At 49.8% G+C, this 18,826-nt stretch overlaps 1 protein-coding gene and 5 non-coding genes across 8 annotated transcripts; 4 read left to right on the top strand and 2 right to left on the bottom strand.

Annotated features, from left to right (window-relative positions):
- Nucleotides 1-3,705: 3,705 nt before the first annotated feature.
- Nucleotides 3,706-3,776, bottom strand: Trnag-gcc (transfer RNA glycine (anticodon GCC)). Its single transcript has one exon. It is a non-coding gene; the product is annotated as a tRNA-Gly (tRNA).
- Nucleotides 3,777-5,120: 1,344 nt separating this feature from the next.
- Trnal-cag (transfer RNA leucine (anticodon CAG)) lies at nucleotides 5,121-5,203 on the bottom strand. Its single transcript has one exon. It is a non-coding gene; the product is annotated as a tRNA-Leu (tRNA).
- A 183-nt stretch (nucleotides 5,204-5,386) lies between these two features.
- Nucleotides 5,387-5,458, top strand: Trnad-guc (transfer RNA aspartic acid (anticodon GUC)). The gene has a single exon. It is a non-coding gene; the product is annotated as a tRNA-Asp (tRNA).
- A 491-nt stretch (nucleotides 5,459-5,949) lies between these two features.
- On the top strand, nucleotides 5,950-18,666 carry Fcgr2a (Fc gamma receptor IIa). 3 transcript variants are annotated; one of them, XM_034508677.2, is made up of 6 exons: nucleotides 5,950-6,096; nucleotides 11,929-12,054; nucleotides 12,709-12,729; nucleotides 13,281-13,535; nucleotides 14,966-15,220; nucleotides 17,099-18,666. In XM_034508677.2, exons 2-6 carry the CDS (start codon nucleotides 11,970-11,972, stop codon nucleotides 17,281-17,283), a joined length of 801 nt encoding a protein of 266 aa, XP_034364568.1. In that variant the 5' UTR covers nucleotides 5,950-6,096; nucleotides 11,929-11,969; the 3' UTR covers nucleotides 17,284-18,666. The 3 variants fall into 3 exon arrangements, with proteins under 3 accessions (XP_034364568.1, XP_076794065.1, XP_034364567.1); XM_076937950.1 differs by having other exon boundaries at nucleotides 13,278-13,535; XM_034508676.3 differs by lacking the exon at nucleotides 5,950-6,096 and having other exon boundaries at nucleotides 11,876-12,054; nucleotides 13,278-13,535.
- Trnag-ucc (transfer RNA glycine (anticodon UCC)) lies at nucleotides 6,080-6,151 on the top strand. The gene has a single exon. It is a non-coding gene; the product is annotated as a tRNA-Gly (tRNA).
- Nucleotides 6,488-6,559, top strand: Trnae-cuc (transfer RNA glutamic acid (anticodon CUC)). The gene has a single exon. It is a non-coding gene; the product is annotated as a tRNA-Glu (tRNA).
- Nucleotides 18,667-18,826: the final 160 nt, after the last annotated feature.

The raw sequence follows: 18,826 nt of genomic DNA, 5'->3' as shown, positions 1-18,826 counted from the left end.
ATGGACATAAACATGAGTGTGTGTGTGTGTGTTTGGTTCTTTGGGAAATCTACAGGAGATGTCGGAGAATGGAATACGGTGCTGCTGGTGGTCTTGGTCTTGGCCAATACGGAGAGAGAGGGTCCGAAGGGGTTCCTGAGGGCAGGTGTTATTGCGGGGCAGATGTCCCTGGCAGAGCCAGCAGAACGGGGTGTGGCTCCCGCACCCAGCTTGTCAGTGAGCGCCAGTGTGCGACCCATGCCACGATTTGCCCTCAAGCCCCCCAGAGCGGCTTGGGCGAACAGAGGCCAAGCCGAGTGGTCGTGACGCCACCGTTTCTCGGGATCCTTGTGTCGCGGGCGGCAGTGGCGGATAGGAGTCGGGAAAGTAACCTTTGCCCACCGGGTGCGTGCCCTGCCCGGCCCCTTCCGTCCTGAGCCTGCCGACCGGTCAGCGCGGGGCACAGTGTCAGATCCTGAGTGCCGAGCGGTGGACTGGGCTCCACCTCGATGGGTAGCAAGGCGAGAGATGCCAGCAGATCCTGGGAGCAGCAGAGACAGGGCTTATCCCGACCCGACTCCACCCCATCCCTGCCCCCTGAAGGCCTCCGAGGCCTGGGCACCCGGAGGCACCCGTGTGAAAGGGCATGCATCCGGGAAGGGACTGTTGGGCCGGCCCCGGGTCAGCCGCGTGGGGAGAGAAGGCTGGGCGAAAGAGACAACGGGCAAGCTTTCCCTAGCAGATGGCCACCCGGGGATGTGGGGGGTCGGAGTGGGGCGCGCGTGCTGACTGCAAAGAGGCACATTCGGCTCTGTTCTACACTTGGGGTTTGTCAAGAGGGACTCTGAATTGAAACCCAAGTCCCCAAAGCAGGCGCCTGCAGGCAAGGTCTTCTGCAGCAGGGTCCAGAGGAGTCCATGATGGCTGTAGAGCAGCCCACTGAAGGTAGGGGTGGTGGTGGGTGAGGGAGATGCGGCCAGGGCGTCACACCCCTGCGCAGGTGGTCTCCAGTAGTGGAATTCCGCTACACCCATGCCATCTAGAGTAAACGTAACGACGAAATCGTTGTTTTCCACTGTATCTAGGGTGGACATCAGAGGGAAGAGTGGTTCCCAGGGAGTCCTTTGACTTTGAAGAAAGCCTTGTAGAAAACCGAGATGGTCTTCTCTCCTCTAGCTGGTTGTTTTTCTGAAGGAGCTTTACAGCCTTTGAGCCACCTCTGGGTCACAAGACGGTCCTGGCACACCCAGCATGTCTTGTACTATTAAAGAAGAGGACGAGGAAGAGGAAGAGGAAGAAGAGGAGGAAGAGGAGGAAGAGGAGGAGGAGGGGAAGAGGAGGAGGAAGAGGAGGAGGAGGAGGAGGAAGAAGAAGAGGAAGGAGAGGAGGAAGTGGAAGAAGAGGAGGAAAAAGAGGAAGAAGAGGAAGAAGAATCAGAAATGGAGCGTGACTATGTGTTCCCTTTCATCCCAGGTTTGGGGGTGGGCGGAGTATGGGGCTGCTGACCTTGCTTTGTCTTGTGTTCTAGCAGCGGCATGATTTTGACAGCTGCTGAAAATTTCTCTGCGACTGTGTGCCACTTGGAATACTGGGGATTTATCGGAGGGTATATAAATGCTAGGACCCGAAGGGGCAGGGGGAGTTGTTGTTTGTTTGCTTTTTGTAGTGAGTTTTGTTAACTATTTGTGCCCAAAGTAAACGAAAGAAAGAGCAGGAGGGAGAGGAGGAGGAGGAGGGAGAGGAGGAGGAGGAGGAGGAGGAGGAGGAGGAGGAGGAGGAGGAGGAGGGGGAGGAGGAAGGGGGGGGACAATAGTACCAGATTTATCAGCAGTAGTACAAGTAGTAGTAACAACTTGGATATCGTGATTATGAATATTGAACTCTCCCTAAGGAACTTGATGCCCTCAACTAGCTCAAAGTGGTCTAAGTACAAGGTTGCCCACTTTCCCCGCCAGGACTTTATTCTGGGAACTCTTTGCTCATCTCTCTAGCCCCCTTTCTCTCTTATCTAGTGTGAGGGTGTCGAAAGGGTGGTAGACAAATAGGTCCGAAGAAAGAATGAGGCACAAAATAGCAAAGGGGCGGGAGGGGGTCATTGTGAGCAGCCCAGGCTTGGCTCCTCCCTCCCTGTGTCAGGGGCGTGGTCCCTAAAGACAGCACAGCATAGACTGTCCTGTGGAGGTGAGGCGAGAAGCAGCCTGCCTTGGAGCCCATCTCGCCAAAGGATGCTCAGTTCCTGCCTCTGTGTCCAAAGGGCCCTCCAACCAGGAAGTTCCCAAGGCCCCTGACACCACAGCACCTGTACCCAGGTCCCCCTTCCCACCTGCACTCCTCCCCACTTCTCCCAGCGTGGCACTCGTGAGCTATGAGAAGAAATAAACCATTCTCACCCCAAGAATGACTTTTGGTAGCCGAGGTGGGTCACAAGAGGCACCACAACTAAGACTCGGTCCTGGAATTTACTCAGAAAGAGCTATGAGACCCTGGACATTGCTCCAGCAGCCTGCTCCCAGGAATTGGAGTGCTTCAGCTCCTCTTCATTTCCACGATCCCCATACATGACCAGCACCCCCTGCAACAGCGACAGCAGCAGAAAGAGGAGAGGAATCAGCCATAAGACAACCACAAAGACCACCACTAGCACCACCAGCAGCAGCAGCTGTAACAGCTGTAACAGCAGGAGCAGGAGCAGGAGCAGGAGCAAAGAACAAACAAACAAACGAACAAACAAAAACACAACAACAAAATAAAAACTGACCAACAGAGGCATCCCCTCCCCCCTTACACTCCCATCGGTGGCAGTGTGACAACCACTTGTGAGAACATCAGTGATGGTCACAGAGGGACCTGTCAGTGAGTGAGGGCTTGTCCTGGAGGACCATGGAATCAATTGTGTGCCCTTGTGTTTCTCAGGGCTGTGCTGTGAGTGAGTGAGTGTGTGTGTGTGTGTGTGTGTGTGTGTGTTCACATGCATGCATGCATGCCAGTGCGGGCATGCAGGTGCATACTCTGGGAAGCCCACCCATGCAGCAAAGAGAGAGAGAGAGAGAGAGAGAGAGAGAGAGAGAGAGAGAGAGAGAGAGCAAGCAGTGGTCCCAAAGGCCAAAGTGAGTGCAGATGGCCAGCGTGCTCAGATGTGAGGTTGGGCTCTGGCAGGATGAAGACACAGATGTGAGTGGTCAAGGTTCCCCATGTCCAGATCCCAGAGGAGGAAGCAGTCTGTCCAGCACTGTAGGGAGGGAGCCTGTAGGTGATGGTGGTGTCTGGTTAAGATGGCTCAGCGGTTCAGCACACAGACTGCTCTTCCAGAGGTCCTGAGTTGAATTCCCAGCAACCACACGTTGGCTTACAACCATCTGTAACAGAATCCATTGCCCACTTGTGGTGTGTCTGAAACAGTGACAGTGTACTCACATAACAAAGAAAGAAAGAAAGAAAGAAAGAAAGAAAGAAAGGAAGGAAGGAAGAAAGAAATGAATGGAAAGGAAAGAAGTGAAAAGTAAACTAAGGCATATGTGTGTTGGTGCTGGAGTCTGGTGAGTAGAGAGAAGTGGGTAGGCTGAGTGTGGAGTGTGTGAAGTGGTTTGAAGATGAGTGTAGTTGTGTTTCAGAGTGAGGAGCTCTGCATGTGTGTGTGTGTGTGTGTGTGTGTCCAAGAGTGTAAGTAAGGTGTTGTGCATGTGAGGGTGTGGGAATGGGGCGCGAGGGCCAAAAGGGACTGGACTCTGCATGGGCCGGGAATCGAACCCGGGCCTCCCGCGTGGCAGGCGAGAATTCTACCACTGAACCACCCATGCACTGAACATAAGTATCACCTGACGATCATACAGTCTGTGCTGCCTGGCTGTCCCAAGACTGGCTACCTCAGTTCCCCCCCACCGACACATCCTGGGCCCCAAATAATGGATGGATGGATGGATGGATGGACGGACGGACGGACGGATGGATGGATGGATGGATGCATGCAAGGATGGATGCATGCATGGAGGGATGGATGGACAGGCCTATGGTTGGATGGTTTGGTGGGTTGGTGGGTTGGTGGGTGGGCGGGTGGATGGAAGGATGCATGAATGGAAAGATGGATGGATGGATGGATGGATGGATGGATGGATGGACCCGACAAGAAAGGCAAATACGGCCACCCAAAAGGGAGGGCAGGGGAGGGTAGGGGAAGGGAGGGGAGGGGAGGGGAGGGGATTCCGGGCTCCGGGCTGAGGTCCTGGGGTGAATCCTACTTGGCTCGGAAGCCACCACCAGGTAGCCGGCCCGCGCCGTCCAAGTGTGTGTGTCTTTTGTGTGCACACCAATGGGAAGCGAGCGAGCGAGGAGAGCGGGTTAGATCTAGGGCGGGCACCGGGCCCTTTGAGAAGGCCAGCGCTTAGGCATGGTGGATAGAAACTCAGGGCTCTCCCAGACTGCATTTCCTTCTTCGACACCCCCTGCGGGCCAGCGATGCGTCTGGAGGAGGAGGACGAACGGGCCGGGAGGGAGGTCGGCGGCTGTGGGGCCACCAAGCCTCAGGCAGGTGTGCGCCGTGGGGTGGGGTGGGGCGGGGCGGGGCGGGGCGGGGCGGGGCGGGGGGAAAGGGAGTGGCGTTGCAAGAGGCCAGCTGCAGTACAGTTCAGGAGCCGGGAGCACCACAACCTAGCAGGATGGGTGTCCCCCACAGGAGGCCGAGGGAAAGGAACGGGCAAGACGAGCTGCGTCAACGCTTTCGGATGTGCCATTGTGGGTGGTGGGTGGAGGGTCGTGGACGTAGACGTGGACGTGGACGTGGACGTGGACGTGGAGGAGGTTTCCTGGGGACAGAAGGCTCTGGCACCAGGCTGGCTGGCTGGCTGGCTTGCCTGCGTGCTCAGGACCAGCTTCCTACTCACCCCACCTTTTCCCACGTGAAACAGAGCGAGCAGGACACGGCCCCGACGCCGCCCCACGGCCGCTCCGCGGCAGCACAAGTTGGTTGGTTGGTGCTGAGACGTCTACATACAGGTCTGTCTCGGGAGAAAGTTTGAGAGGCGAGGAGAGTGGAGGCGCTGGAGAGGTTCGGGAAGGAGGCCAGAGCTGCGGTCTCTGGGGTGGGGTGCCCTGGGGTGCAGGCACCCTGGGGTGGGGTGCCCTGGGGTGTGTTTAGGTGGCAAAATTGTCAGGAGTGGGATTCGAACCCACGCCTCCAGGGGAGACTGCGACCTGAACGCAGCGCCTTAGACCGCTCGGCCATCCTGACGGCGGGGGGCAACGGTCCGGCGACACGGTGTTCCCCCAGGCCCGCGGGTCCCGGGAGCTTTGGGGGGTGGCGGTGGGGGTCAGTTGAGTGCGGCAGGAGAGGTGGGCGTTGGCTGAGACGGAGGCTGTGGGTCGTGCCTGTGGTCGTAGACGGGCCGGCGTCTGTGTTCCGAGGTCGTCCTCGTCCTCGTTAGTATAGTGGTGAGTATCCCCGCCTGTCACGCGGGAGACCGGGGTTCGATTCCCCGACGGGGAGATACGACGTCCTTTTTGGACACCTAGGCGGCCCAAGGGGCTGTGACCCTTCTGCCTACGCTCCCCACGCACAACCCGGACCCGGAGGATCCAGCCCAGCGCCACGGCCACCAGCAAAGACGCCCCGGGGCCCTCGGGCCCTTTTGCTGGCAGCTGGCCCAGCGCCCTGGCGCCTGCCAACACGCTTCCCCGCCGCCCCTACGGTGCCCTCCCGTCCCAGCCCCGACGACGTTGGGCTCCAGCTGTGTCCCAACCCACCGGCGGCGGCGGCGGCGGCGTGCGCCGGCGTGCCAGGGCCTGAGCCGTGTGCCCGGCGTGTCTCGGGGGCGGGCGGTGGTTAAGGTGGCGTGCCCCGGGAGGCCCCGGGTGCGCTGGCCTGGGCTGGCGCGCCGGGTGGCAGCAGCCAGGAGGCGAGAGCGCCCCAGAGGCCAGGCGTGCGCGCGCGAGAGGCGCGCGTGGGACGGCGAGGAAGAGCGCGGGGCGGCGGAGCTGTGGGTGTGGTTGGGCTTCGGGCGGCCGCCCGGCGTGCGCGCAGGGAAGGAAGCGGTCGGCGGCGTCGAAGGCTCTGGGCGCTGTGCGGTGGCAGTCGGCGGCGTCGTGTGGGCGCCGTGCGTGCGGTGCGGCGTTGGTGGTATAGTGGTGAGCATAGCTGCCTTCCAAGCAGTTGACCCGGGTTCGATTCCCGGCCAACGCAACGTGCCCACGTTTTGCCAGGATCCCGGGCCCAGGGGGGACCAGTCCGGCGCCTCTGAGCGACAGTTGTCGCAAGGCTGAGCTGGCGAGCGAAGGGGAAGCGCCAGACCTTTTCCTAGGGCCGGGCAATGCGTCGGGCTGGCCTGGAGCGGCAGGCGGGCAGGCGGGCAGGCGGGCAGGCGGGCAGGCGGGCAGGCGGGCAGGCGGGCAGGCGGGCAGGCGGGCAGGCGGGCAGGCGGGCAGTGCAGGCAGTGTGGCTGCCACCCTGGCACCAGAGGCTGTGTGTGTGGGGCTGTGTGGCTCCAGGAATCCGTAGCCGGGGCCGTCGAGCCGACGCTCCCTGGTGGTCTAGTGGTTAGGATTCGGCGCTCTCACCGCCGCGGCCCGGGTTCGATTCCCGGTCAGGGAAGCTTCTCTTCTTTCTCTCTCTCTCTGCACCTTCACTCACCACCTCCCTCCTCTCAACACTGAACCATTTTACCCGCCTCTGTCTCTGTCTCTGTCTCTGTCTCTGTCTCTGTCTCTGTCTCTCTCTCTGTCTCTCTCTCTCTCTCTCTCTCTCTCTCTCTGTGTCTCTCTCTCAACGTCTTCTGCCTCACCGGATTGCTCTCTGCATGCTGCCCATCCTTTTCCTACATTACCACTCCGGACCAGAGTCTCTGCTCACACACACCAACTTGGCACCTCTCCAGATCACACTCGCTGCTTAGCCTGGAGCCCAGCCCCACTCACCCGCCCCCATCACAAGCCGACCTTTCTCACACGCGGCCCGGATCTCAAACACTCGTCCACTCAGGGAGCCTCAACACGACTCCATCTCCTCATCGCCTGCTCTTGGGGCTCCAACAAACCCTCGAGCTAGCCCGCCCCCCACCTGCCTCAGATGCCTCACCTGCCTCAAATGGATCACCTGCATCACACGCACAGCATGCCTCGCATGCATCTCGTGGGCCCAGTCCGTTTGCCCGAATAGTCACAAATGAGCGTCCATTTCAAACATCAGTAGCTCATTCTTTCATTTAACACACACGAACAAACCTTCACACACACACACACACACACACACACATATACACGCACAGACACACACACAGAGACACACCCATTGAACTTACACATATATACAATTATATTAAATTATATGTTGAATATACATTTATATGTAAGTGGTTTTTTTTTTATTTTTATGCAAAATTTATAGGAGATACCGATGAATGGAATTAGTAGCATAGGTGGTCTTGTGGTGGTGACACAGAGAGCAATGGTTTCAGGTTTGTCGGAGATATCTGACAGCCCTGTGTTGCTGGGTTCAGTTAAGGTGTAATTCTTAGGTACTTGGAATGCATTGGGAGGTAGAGGAACTTTGACACCCAGGAGTGTTTTGTCTTTTATTTCGTGGACAAATACTTGTTTACAATACCTAGGCCCTGGGCCCTGAGTATTGTAAACTAAGTGTTAAGCAAGAGAGCAGATGTACTGTGTTGTAGGGAGAAAAAAAAAAAAGGGAACCGAAGGGTTCCTCTTGTCAGGCTATATGCAGTTGGCTGGGAACACCCTGGGTTCCTCCAGCTGGAAGGTAAGCCTAGCTGCTCACTAACTAAAGGCTTCTCCTCGGTTCCATCGTTCCACAGTTCCATGGTTCCTCACAGCACGGCCCCAACACACAAGGAAGTCCTTGGGTTTCCTAAAACAGTTTATTGGCATGGCAGATGATGGATGTTGGATGGATCTGGATGCACACCCCATAAAACCCAGGGCGGACCTGAGTTAAATAGGGAGGGGAAAATGGGGGGAGGGACTGGGGAGGAATGCTTAATTGGTTCCACCCTCTGGCCTTCAGGTACCTTACTAGTATGTAAATCTCTAGGGCCTGAGGCCTGTATCATGCCCTCCACCTGTGTATGTGACTGAAGGGTGAAGGTGGAATGGAGATTAGACCTCGTGTTAGACCCCACACTGTATGTCCGAATTCCTCAAGAATTTTCCAGGTTGGAGCGGAGTGAGGAAAAGAGGAGTAGAGGAAGTGGTGAGAAGGTTGAGGGCAGATCACACACATTGTCAGAGTATTCGCTTTACCCTGCAGAGAAAGAGAAATCGCCAAGGGGTTCTCGAGTTCAGGAAGGATGTGATTTTAAGAGGATGTGTCTTCATGCTGTGTTGTGAACAGACTGGAGTATAGCAAAGATAGAAGAGAGAAGAAGAGGGCTATTGCAGAAACCCAACTTCACGAAGATATTTGTCTGTGCAAGAATCAAGTGTAGAGTAGATTAAAAGTATTTGATTCTAGGTTACATAGAACGACCAGGTGAGACGACTTTCCTAACTAACTTGATACAGTAACAAAAATGAAATGGGAGACTGGTTGATCTTAAGATTGTTTTATTTTTTTAAATTACTAATATTACAAGGGGGTTTTGTATCATTTAAAAACAAAACACTTAATATTTTCAAACTGATCAATGCTTTGGGGTTGGAGGGACGACACAGGGGTTAAGAGCACTGATTGCTCTTTCAGAGTTCAATTCCCAGCACCTTGTGAGGAGGTTCACAACTGCCTGTAACTCCTGTTGTGATCTGACCGCCCCCCCCCCCCCCCCCCCCCCCCCCCTAGCTGTAGCCATTTTGTTCCATGCCTGCAAGTGAAATAGTGCTTGCCGGTCACTGACACAGAGAAGTGACTTAGCTCAAGGACATGCTGACCACACACCCTGTTTTTGTTCTGTCTGTTCTGTATGAGGTTTGCTAATTTTAAGAAATTTCACAAAGCTTTACATAGGACCCATCAAATCAAAGGTCAATATGAACCGTGTGTCTAAAACAGCTTGAGTCAGAGCTGACCACTGGACAGCACTTTCTGCACCTACGTATAAACTCACTGGGTTTTGTGGGTGATGCTGAAGAATGCTACCAATAAGCTAAAAGGTTATAATACCCATGCTCTGTTCTCTCAATGCTCTGAATTTCCCCCATTCACCACCCATCCACCTTTCTCGCGATACTTTGTCTAGTAAGCCAGCTGCTCCTTTCCTTGCCTTTTAAACTTTTGAACCTGGTTTTTCCTATAAAAAGTCTACTCTGAGAGCAGACTAGTGCCACGATTAGGTGGCACTTTGACCTTCCTGTGAACCTGGATGTCCAGTTTCATGATGTGTGTTCAATAAACTATTCTTGCTTAACTGAGATGCCGTATGTATGGTTTGAGTGGTGAATTCCTGAACCCCAACACTCCAATTCCAAGAGATTCAACACTCTCTTCTGGACCTCCAGGTACCTGTAGTCACACACAGGTACGCACCCATATATAAATAACTTTAAGTATTATGAAAGCAACCAGTTTTTTATTTTCTATTCAGAGTTAATTGGGGGTAAATTGAACATTCTAGCTTGGACATTCCTGCTTCTTCAGTCAGAGAATGGTATGTGAAACCTAAGGAGATTTTAATGTTGGAAGAATAAAAGTGATGCTTCTTGTGTTGACTGACATAAAATGAGGAAAGATATAGCACTGTACAGAGATAAGAAAATGCCAGAGAAGAAATGAGCATCGTTATACAGAACACAGTAGTCATCAGGGGTCCCCTCTTGGTCCCTGTAAGCAGAGATTAGGCATAAACTATCAGTCCTGAGTTTGTTAGCCCCAATTGACAAAGCTAAGGTGGTCCAGAAATGACCCCTGTTACCCCATACGAGTCATCTATTTTAATGCCTTAAGCCAGTTGCGGTAGAAGTTCTAGGTGCTTTGAGGTTTTAGCCCAGTGCACAGGGATGAGCTTGCTTATTTCTTTGGGAAATTAGGAGTTTCCTAAATCACATTTTTTTCTCTACACATTTGATATATTGTATATGTAGTAGCCACAACCCTTGAAGTACTTAAAATTGAGTCTAAATTGAAATATGTTCAAGGTAAAACAATATGTCAGCTTTTGGAAATTACAAGCTGTGAAACACTGAAACGTTGTAACAGAGGTTGTAAAGAATTAACAATTCTGCAGCAGATACTAGCCTGAAACAGGATAAAATGAATGCATTGTCCCAGGAAAGATTACCAAACAGCCGACCATAACCTACAGAAGGATTCTGTTACTTGACAACTATCCATGCATGCTCAAGTTCCCTGATTTTTGTTATGTCTGTTCTATGTAATAGTCATGTTAATTCCAGGGGATAGTGTCAGAGCTGAGTTAAAACTGTAGGAATCCCAGATGGTGTTGGAGAACTGTTTGGTATGGAAACTACTCCCCGGATATTTGATGTCAGAACTGTGTAGACAATGAAAATATAGACAAAAACAGTTTGGTTTTTTGTTTACAATTATTTTATTTATCTACTTAAATTTATTTTATTTACTTAGTGTGTGTAATTGGTTCTAATGCTTTGTCTTAATTCAACTCCCAAAAGCCCTACTTCCAGATCTGAGGGTCCCTGCCCCCAGCTGGCTTCGATTGGTAATAAAGAATTGCTGTATAGCCAATGGCTGGGCAGGGAGAAGGAGGCGGGACTTTTTGATTGTGCAGGCAAGGGACAGAGAGACAGGAGGAAGAGGAGAATCGCTGTAACTCAGAGGGAAAGGGATCAGATTTAAGAGCTGCAGGAGAAAAATCATCCTGCAATGTAAAGATAAAATATAGATTTAGAAGGTGTTAAACCAGGAACACTGGAGGGGAAGCTATGCTAGCTGTGGGGAGGTTTAGAAGTGCCCAGCCATTGAGTTAGTCAAGGCATATCAAAATTAGCTGGTGTATGCGTGTGTGTGTGTGTGTGTGTGTGTGTGTGTGTGTGTGTGTGCGCTCAGAGGATAGAGGAAATCAGTACTCTTCAACATGTAGGTTCTAGAGGTAGAAGGCTGGTCATCAAATCTGTCAGTAAGTGCCTTTACCTACTGAGCCAACTCGCCAGTTCCCATTTTCCTCTTTTGAATAGCATGCTATTACAATTTCTTTATTAACACTTTTTTTTTTTTTTTTTTTTTTTTGGTTTTTCGAGACAGGGTATCTCTGTGTAGCCCTGGCTGTCCTGGAACTCACTCTGTAGACCAGGCTGGCCTCGAACTCAGAAATCCACCTGCCTCTACCTCCCAAGTGCTGGGATTAAAGGCATGTGCCACCATTGCCCAGCCAACAAATTTATTTCTTATACTTAAAAACTTTGTTTTTGCTCTGGGCCTGGTGGCACATGTCTTTAATCCCAGTACTCAGGTGTCAGAGGCAAGCTAATCTCCGTGAACTCAAGGGTAGCCTGGTCTATATAGTGATTTTCAGGACAGTCTGAGCTACATAGAGAGACAATGTCTCAAAAATCAAAACAACCCCCCCCACCACCCCCTGCCCCAAACATCTTTCTTATGTGTGGAGGGCAAGGATATAGGATAGAGACCTTCTTGGACTTACTTCTTCAGATAATAATAATAGTCTAATGTTTCTTTCAATTACCTATTTAGAAGATCTGTTTATCTCACCTAGGTCAAAGTTTCTTTGCCAAAGCTGCCTTGTGTTAGCCTGTGAGGCAAACCCCAGGAACTTATGAGAGCAGCATCGAATCAAGGCTCCAGACAGTAAATAGAGGCTCCCTCCTCTGCTTTCTAGGGTTTCCCCCATTTCCTTACAGCAAAACAGTACCTCGGGGTTTCCCCCAAGGATACAAGAAGGGGCTCCATGTAGACGTGATGTCTATCAAGCAGAGTCCACATCTTGTTTAACTTGCTATTGTTAAGTTAGCACAAACAGAGTCTGCTGACACAGCGGTTAGGCAAGACAGTCCATTTCCTTCCTCTTTTTGTAGTTTATCTCCTAAACCTCATCAGACTCTGACCCAGTTCTTGAATGACTTTGGAGACCCAGATGTTTCAGAATGCACATTCTGGAAGCCAATGGCTACTTCCACCACTGACAATTCTGCTGCTGTTTGGTGAGTAAGGATCATTCTGAAATACAATAATTTCAGCCTCTCCTACTGTCTGGGCTCCAGACACCAGGGTAGTAAAGAGTGGGCCTGGTTTAGAAACCAGGGAGAGATTAAAAAGGCAAGAGTTCCGTGTCTTGTGATACCTGATTGTAATCCTAGCACTTCAGTGTAGTGTTGACAGCAGGATCAGGAGTTCAAGGTTAGCTTCAACTATAGTGAGTTCCAATTCCAGGCCAACCTGGCTTGGTGAGACCCTGTCAAGAGGTTTCTAGAGGTGGGTGTGGTGACCCATGTTTTAGTCTTAGCTGTTAGGAGACACAGGCAAGTGGTTAGTCTGGTTGACCTGGTGATACCCTGTCTCAACAACAGAGGAGTCTAACTTCTTACTGCTCTAGTGTTACTTCAGGTCAGAATTCAGAGGTACTTTTACAGTCCCTTGAAAGGCTGTCTTGCACCAAATAATCATCCTTGCTTTGCAACTGCGCCAAGCACTTGGCGTTACATGAGAAGCATATTCGAGCTAGATCAACTAAAGCAGATAAGATAAACTAGAGACAGACTCATGGGGGAAGAGGCTCCAAGCCTATGCCGACTCCTTCCACACAACTGAATTTGTTCATCTACACGGACCCTCACCCTCTCTCTTCTTATTTACAGCTTTTGCAGACAGGCAGACTGGTAAGTTTGTGCTTCCCTTGTTTACAAAGTATTACTTCCTTATAACAGAATGCTTTGTTTACATTGTAAGGAAATGTCTGGTGGTTTTTTGGTTGTTGTTTTTTTTTTTTTTTTTTTTTCTCCAAGGATCAGGCTTGGGTTTAGATTGATCAGTTTTCTCACAATGGGCCCTAGAGTATAATCCTTGGTAAGATTCCAACTGGATTCTCCAAAGACAGAAAGTAAAGGGACTAAGGCAAGCACATTTTTTTAATGGTTTAGAGATTGGACCTAGGACCTGGAGAGTGCCACACAAGCCTCTGACACCAAGTTATATGTCTATTAAAATTTATTTTGAATAGACTTAAGTTGCCCACAGAGATCTTGAATTAATTATATATCACAGTCAGATCTTAAGTGCTCCACCCTTCCCCTTGCTGGATTATAGGTGTGAGTCATTGTCCTCAGACCTTTAACTGGTCTGCGATAGGGACTCTGTGGCCCCTTGCTCCCCTTTGGGATGCGCAGTCCCTCAAAGCTGAGTTGTTTTTAACTTCTCTCACTCTCAGCAGATCTTCTGAAGGCTGTGGTGAAACTTGAGCCCCCATGGATCCAGGTGCTCAAGGAAGACCTTGTGACACTGACATGCGAAGGGACCCACAACCCTGGGAACTCCTCTACCCAGTGGTTCCACAACGGGAGCCCCATCCCGAGCCAGGTCCAAGCCAGCTACACTTTTAAGGCCACAGTCAATGACAGTGGAGAATATCAGTGCCGAATGGAGCAGACCGGCCTCAGCGACCCTGTACATCTGGGAGTGATTTCTGGTTAGTAAAGGCTGGCCCGGGAGGAGCTGGGATATGAGGACTGGAGAATCTGCTTACAGGGCAGACATTTACAAGAAAAAAAGATGGTCTGGTTTCTAGGAAGCATCCCGGAGAGCTTTTCTGAAAGACATCGGTTCTTTTGGTTCCCTTTTCACTTACTTCGGATAGTCTTGCGTGGAGAGGACAGCTGTATTGGCCTCAGTCGGATTGAGCAAGAGACTCAAGGCCACAGAAAGGCTGCTTGCTGTGAGAGAAGCAGAAGGAAGCTCCTGCTTCTTAAACATCAGCTCTGCCAGGACAGTGTGGGGAGAAGCACGGAGACTCTAGGAAGTAGACTCTGGAGGACAGGGGTGGCCTCAACAAGCACGGGGAGCAAGGAGTCACGAGATCTCCAAGGGTGGAACTGAAATCTAGCAAATGAGGCCCGAGATGAAGGGAAGGGAATCCAGTTAAGCGTATAGAAGAAAAGATAGGCTGTATGACTATTATTCCTAAATGAGATGAAAGCCTACAGAACTTCAAGTTTTAAAAACTTGAAATTGATATTTTTTATTTGATACATAAAATGTATTTGTGGAAGACAACATGCCACCTTTTATTATGTGTGCATATTGTTTAGTTCTTAAATTGGTTCAGGTTAGGCACACCTACCACCTCAAATATTTAGTATTCCTTTATAGTATAAACACTGAATTTTTTTTTAAGATTTATTTTATTTATATGAGTACACTGTAGCTGTCTTCAGACACATCGGAAGAGGGCATCGGATCTTATTACAGATGGTTGTGAGCCCCCATGTAACTACATGGAAATTGAACTCAGGACCTTTGGAAGAGCAGTTATTGCTCTTGACTGCTGAGCCATCTCTCCAGCCAGACACTGAAAATTCTTATTTCTGTATATTTTTTTTGTATATTCAGGATGTTATTGTTGTTTATAGATGCCCTGCTATAAGATCAGCCTTCCCTACCCCACCTTCCCCTCTTCTCTTCCCAGCCTCTCCTAACTTCCACTCTATTCTCAACCTCAGTAAGATTGAATGTCTCCAATACTATAGTGTGAGTGATATTGCATTCTTGTCTTTCTATACCTGGCTTAGCTCAGTTAACATAATGATTTTCAATTCAATCCACATTTTTGCAAATGGGATTCATCCTTATGGCTAGGCAGCATTCTGTTGTGTCATCCAGAGGTGGTTTCAATGGACTGAGACACACAATCTGATTTAGGTTTGTGTAAATATGTGACAGTTTAATAGTGTCTATATTTTCCAAACAGTTTCTCTGTGAAGCCTTGGCTGTCCTGGAACTCTTCTGTGGAACTCACAGAGATCCACCTGCCTCTGCCTCCAGAGGGCTGGGATTAAAGGTGTGTGACACCAGCTACCCCTTTGTATCTTACTCTTGGTAAATTTTCTTTTCCGCTTTCAGACTGGCTGCTACTCCAGACCCCTCAACTGGTGTTTCTGGAAGGGGAAACCATCATGTTAAGGTGCCACAGCTGGAAGAACAAACAGCTGAACAGGATCTTGTTCTTCCAGAATGGAAAAGCTGTGAGGTTTCATTATCACAGTAATAATTTCTCTATCCCAAAAGCCAACCACAGTCACAGTGGGGACTACTACTGCCAAGGAAGTCTAGGAAAGACACAGTACTCCTCCAAGCCTGTCACCATCACTGTCCAAGGTGAGCCGCTATGCCTGGCTTTAAAACGCACTACTTTGCTTCAGAACATTCTACTGTCTTGTGTCTTAATGCTGGGATTCTGAGACTTGTGGCTGTGTACCTACCCCTTAAGCTCTGGCTTGGAGCAGCCACGTTGGCCTGGGAATCTTTCACTACTCACAAGGAAACATGACTCTGTTTTTGAGAAATTTTGCATTGTGAAATCCTAATGATGCTTTTTAGGATTGCAACCTCTTTTGACAGACTAGCATTGGTTGGTGAACACGTCCCAGTCACAGGACCAGAGAGGAGGTGGTTGGTGAAGACCTATTGAAGTAGTTTATGGGTTGCTAGTTCAAGGTTTTCCAAAGGATGTTTTCCAGCCATGAACCACCTTTACAGGCTTCCTGGAGAGAAGGGTTCTGAGAGCAAACTGAGGTAGAATGGTCTGCGCATTTAGCTCCTCTCCTTTTGTAGTTGCAGTGCAATGAAATACATTTTAAGGATTCCTGTGAATGCATTCCTGTAACTCCAACACTTGCCAGGTTGAGGCAGGAGGATGATAATTACAGGTCAGCCTGGAGAGGAAAAGATGGCTTCCATCAAAACTCTTACTGAAAATCCCTGTCGCAAATGGGATGTTTCATGTGGCATTTGCCAAATCTCAGTGTTGGGGTCCAGGAATCGCCTCACAAACCATACAAACACTGATCTCAGTCAGACAGAGACAGTTTATTGAGCATATATGCCCTAGGATTGGTCGACCACAGCTATGGTCCAGATTCAGAAACTGATGCATGACCCAAGTTAAGATCCCATAGGGCTTTTAAGCCCCAAATTCACAAGCATCTGCATCAAGTTATTCCCCCAGCAGGATTCAGGGATAGGGCATTTCCTTGGGAACATGTCTATGTGGTACACTTATCCTGTTTCCATCGGTTGGGATATTCAACTGTGGCAGGGGACTTGCCTTGTCTAACATTCAAGTCTTAACTTGCCAACTAGGATGTCAGTTACCTACATACATGTCTCTTTTCTGCCAAGTAGGATGTCAGTTCTCTGGGAGGTCTTGAAAATTCAAACTTTACTTGACTACTACTCAAAATGAAAGTCTTAGTCCAAATAGTTTTTTGGTGCAGGTGTCTCTCTGTAGTCCATCCTTATAAAAACAAATACAATAAAAGCATGTGCATAGGTGCAGGAAGTGCTGTTGGGTGGTTGGTTTGGGTTCAAGCTTATTGTGGGTAACTATACAAAACAGTTCTACTGACTTCTATCGTAATTGGTTTCCAAGGTCACAGAAGATGACAATATGTAATCAATTCTGGCATTAGAAAGTTTTCTAGTAACAGCAGAGACATGGGAAAGTTTCCTTATAATGGCAGGCTAGCCAGGTAACATTCAATCTAGGCCTTAATATTATATCTAGGCCCTAACACCCAGTGACCACAAAGTCTTTGTCTCCAATAATTTCAGACAGATATGGCCATGCCCGTTAGGAAATGCAGATGTAGCAACACATTGGAGAAAGCTAAGAGATGAACAGTCTACTGAAAGCCTGACCTGGTGGTGCAAGCCTTTAATCTCAGCACTCCGGAAGCAGATGCTGGCCGATCTCTGTGAGTTTGAGGCCAGCCTAGCCTACAAAGTGAGTCCAGGACAACCCTAGGGCTCTGTTACATAGAGAACCACGTCTCAAAAAACCAGACCAACCAACCAACCAAACAAACAAACAAGAAGTCCATTGAAGACTTCCTGACTTATTATCTGCTCTTGCCCTTACTTTAAGTACTTGGTGTGAGTCACTTTATAAAGGCTCTGCACTAGGGACCTCACCATTTATTCTGAATTTCTGTCTTAATGGCTCATTTCTTCCGATTCTTCCTGCTCTCCTTCCAGGTCCAGCAACTAAAAATCCCGTCTCTCTAGTCTGGTACCATGTGGCTTTCTCCCTAGTGATGTGCCTCCTGTTTGCAGTGGACACGGGTCTTTATTTTCATGTACGGAGAAATCTTCAAACACCGGGGGAATACTGGAGGAGATCCCTGTCAGTCAGAAAGTACCAGGCTCCTCAGGACAAGTGACATCCCATCGAATGGTGAAGCAGCAGTGGCAGCAGCATCTTTTTTTGCCACACCGCGGCATCTTCTACAGCCTTCCTTTTAAGGCAACTTACAATCAGGCCAGATATTTGGTCCTGCAATCACAACTGCTTAGGAGGCTGAGCAGAAGGATCAAGGCCTGCCTGTGTTATATGTAGATAGTGAGTGTAAGTCTAGCCTGGATAACCCAGTGAGGGTTATACAGGCTCATCAGGTTATGCTAAGCTCGAAAACGAGACCAGAGTTTGATCCCTGCTACCCATATGGCCAAAGGAGAGAACAAATTCCTGACAGTTGTCCTCTGACCCCACACACCCACCATGGCAGGTGCACACAATAAATAAACTAAAATGTAATATATATATTTAAACAAGAGGCAGGGTCAGGCTGCAAGAGGGGGCTGGGTAGCAGAGCTGTTATCCGGTACACATGCTGCCCTGGGTTTAACCTCCTATAATAAAACAGAAATCAGTGTGGGCTAAGGATCTCCCTTTGGTGACTTCTTTGTTCAAAATAATTTAAGAGCTTTTCCTTGTACTTAGAAGGAAATCGAGTGACTTTGCAGTGTTCTCCAGGATGCTACCACATGACCTTGTCCCTCTGATCTCATCTCCTTCTGCTTTTCTTTGCTTGTTTTTTGCTCATTTTTGCTCTTCCTGGAACACAACAGCTATACTTCCATCGTCTGTCAGTCATTTCCTGTTTCAGGGATGTCCTTGCTTACAGGTTCCCATATCCTGTTTCTCGTCGCCTTTGTTTAAATATGACTCATTCCAACAAAACTCATACTGAAAGAAAATTTTGAAATAGGCCCAAACTAATAAAATAACAGGGCCCTGTGATTCCTTTTCCTAACCTAAATAGTTACAAATGCCTGCCAGCAGGTTTGGGCCCAGTTAATTAGTTACAGAAAATATAGAGTTATAAGACCAAGGACGAAGGCCTGTTGAGCCTCCCAAAGACTTGGCCAGACACATAGATAAAAAGTATACAAGGACATCCTTAGAAGAACAGAGATGTGTCCAAATGAGTAATGGGCCATCTGGTGTTCCTCCAGACCCTTTCCCCCTCCCCTTGAGGTCTTCTCAAGGTCCAAGAAACTGCAATTTAAGTTTACCTAGACTAGACACTATAGATAAGCTTCCACCTGTAGGAACTGCCCTCCGCCCCCTCGACTTGCACAGCTGCTGATATGAAGCAGCCAACTGTGTGTACCCGTGCGGAGGTGCCCCTTTTCTCCCCACTCCATCCTTATAAAAACTCTAAAACCTGGAGCCCAGGGGTCGTTCCCACTGTCTCTTGCATGAGACGTGTTGGGCAGCCCAGAACGTTCTGTCATTAAACCTCCTCGTGTGCTTGCAACAAGACGGTCTCTCGTGTGTCCTTTGGGTGCGTGTCATCCTGAGACTCGAGTCGGGATCCCCGAGATTCCCTTCTGGGCAGTCTCAGGTCTTTCAATACTAAGGTCTAGCCTCAGGGGCAGTGCTGCTAGGTGGCAGAGACCAACGGGAGGCACTCAGACCCT

Source organism: Arvicanthis niloticus, chromosome 7, assembly GCF_011762505.2.
Source record: "Arvicanthis niloticus isolate mArvNil1 chromosome 7, mArvNil1.pat.X, whole genome shotgun sequence".
In the NCBI taxonomy this organism is placed as follows: Eukaryota; Metazoa; Chordata; class Mammalia; order Rodentia; family Muridae; genus Arvicanthis; species Arvicanthis niloticus.
Note: the sequence above shows the minus strand (reverse complement) of the source record. Positions and strands in the feature narration are given on the sequence as shown.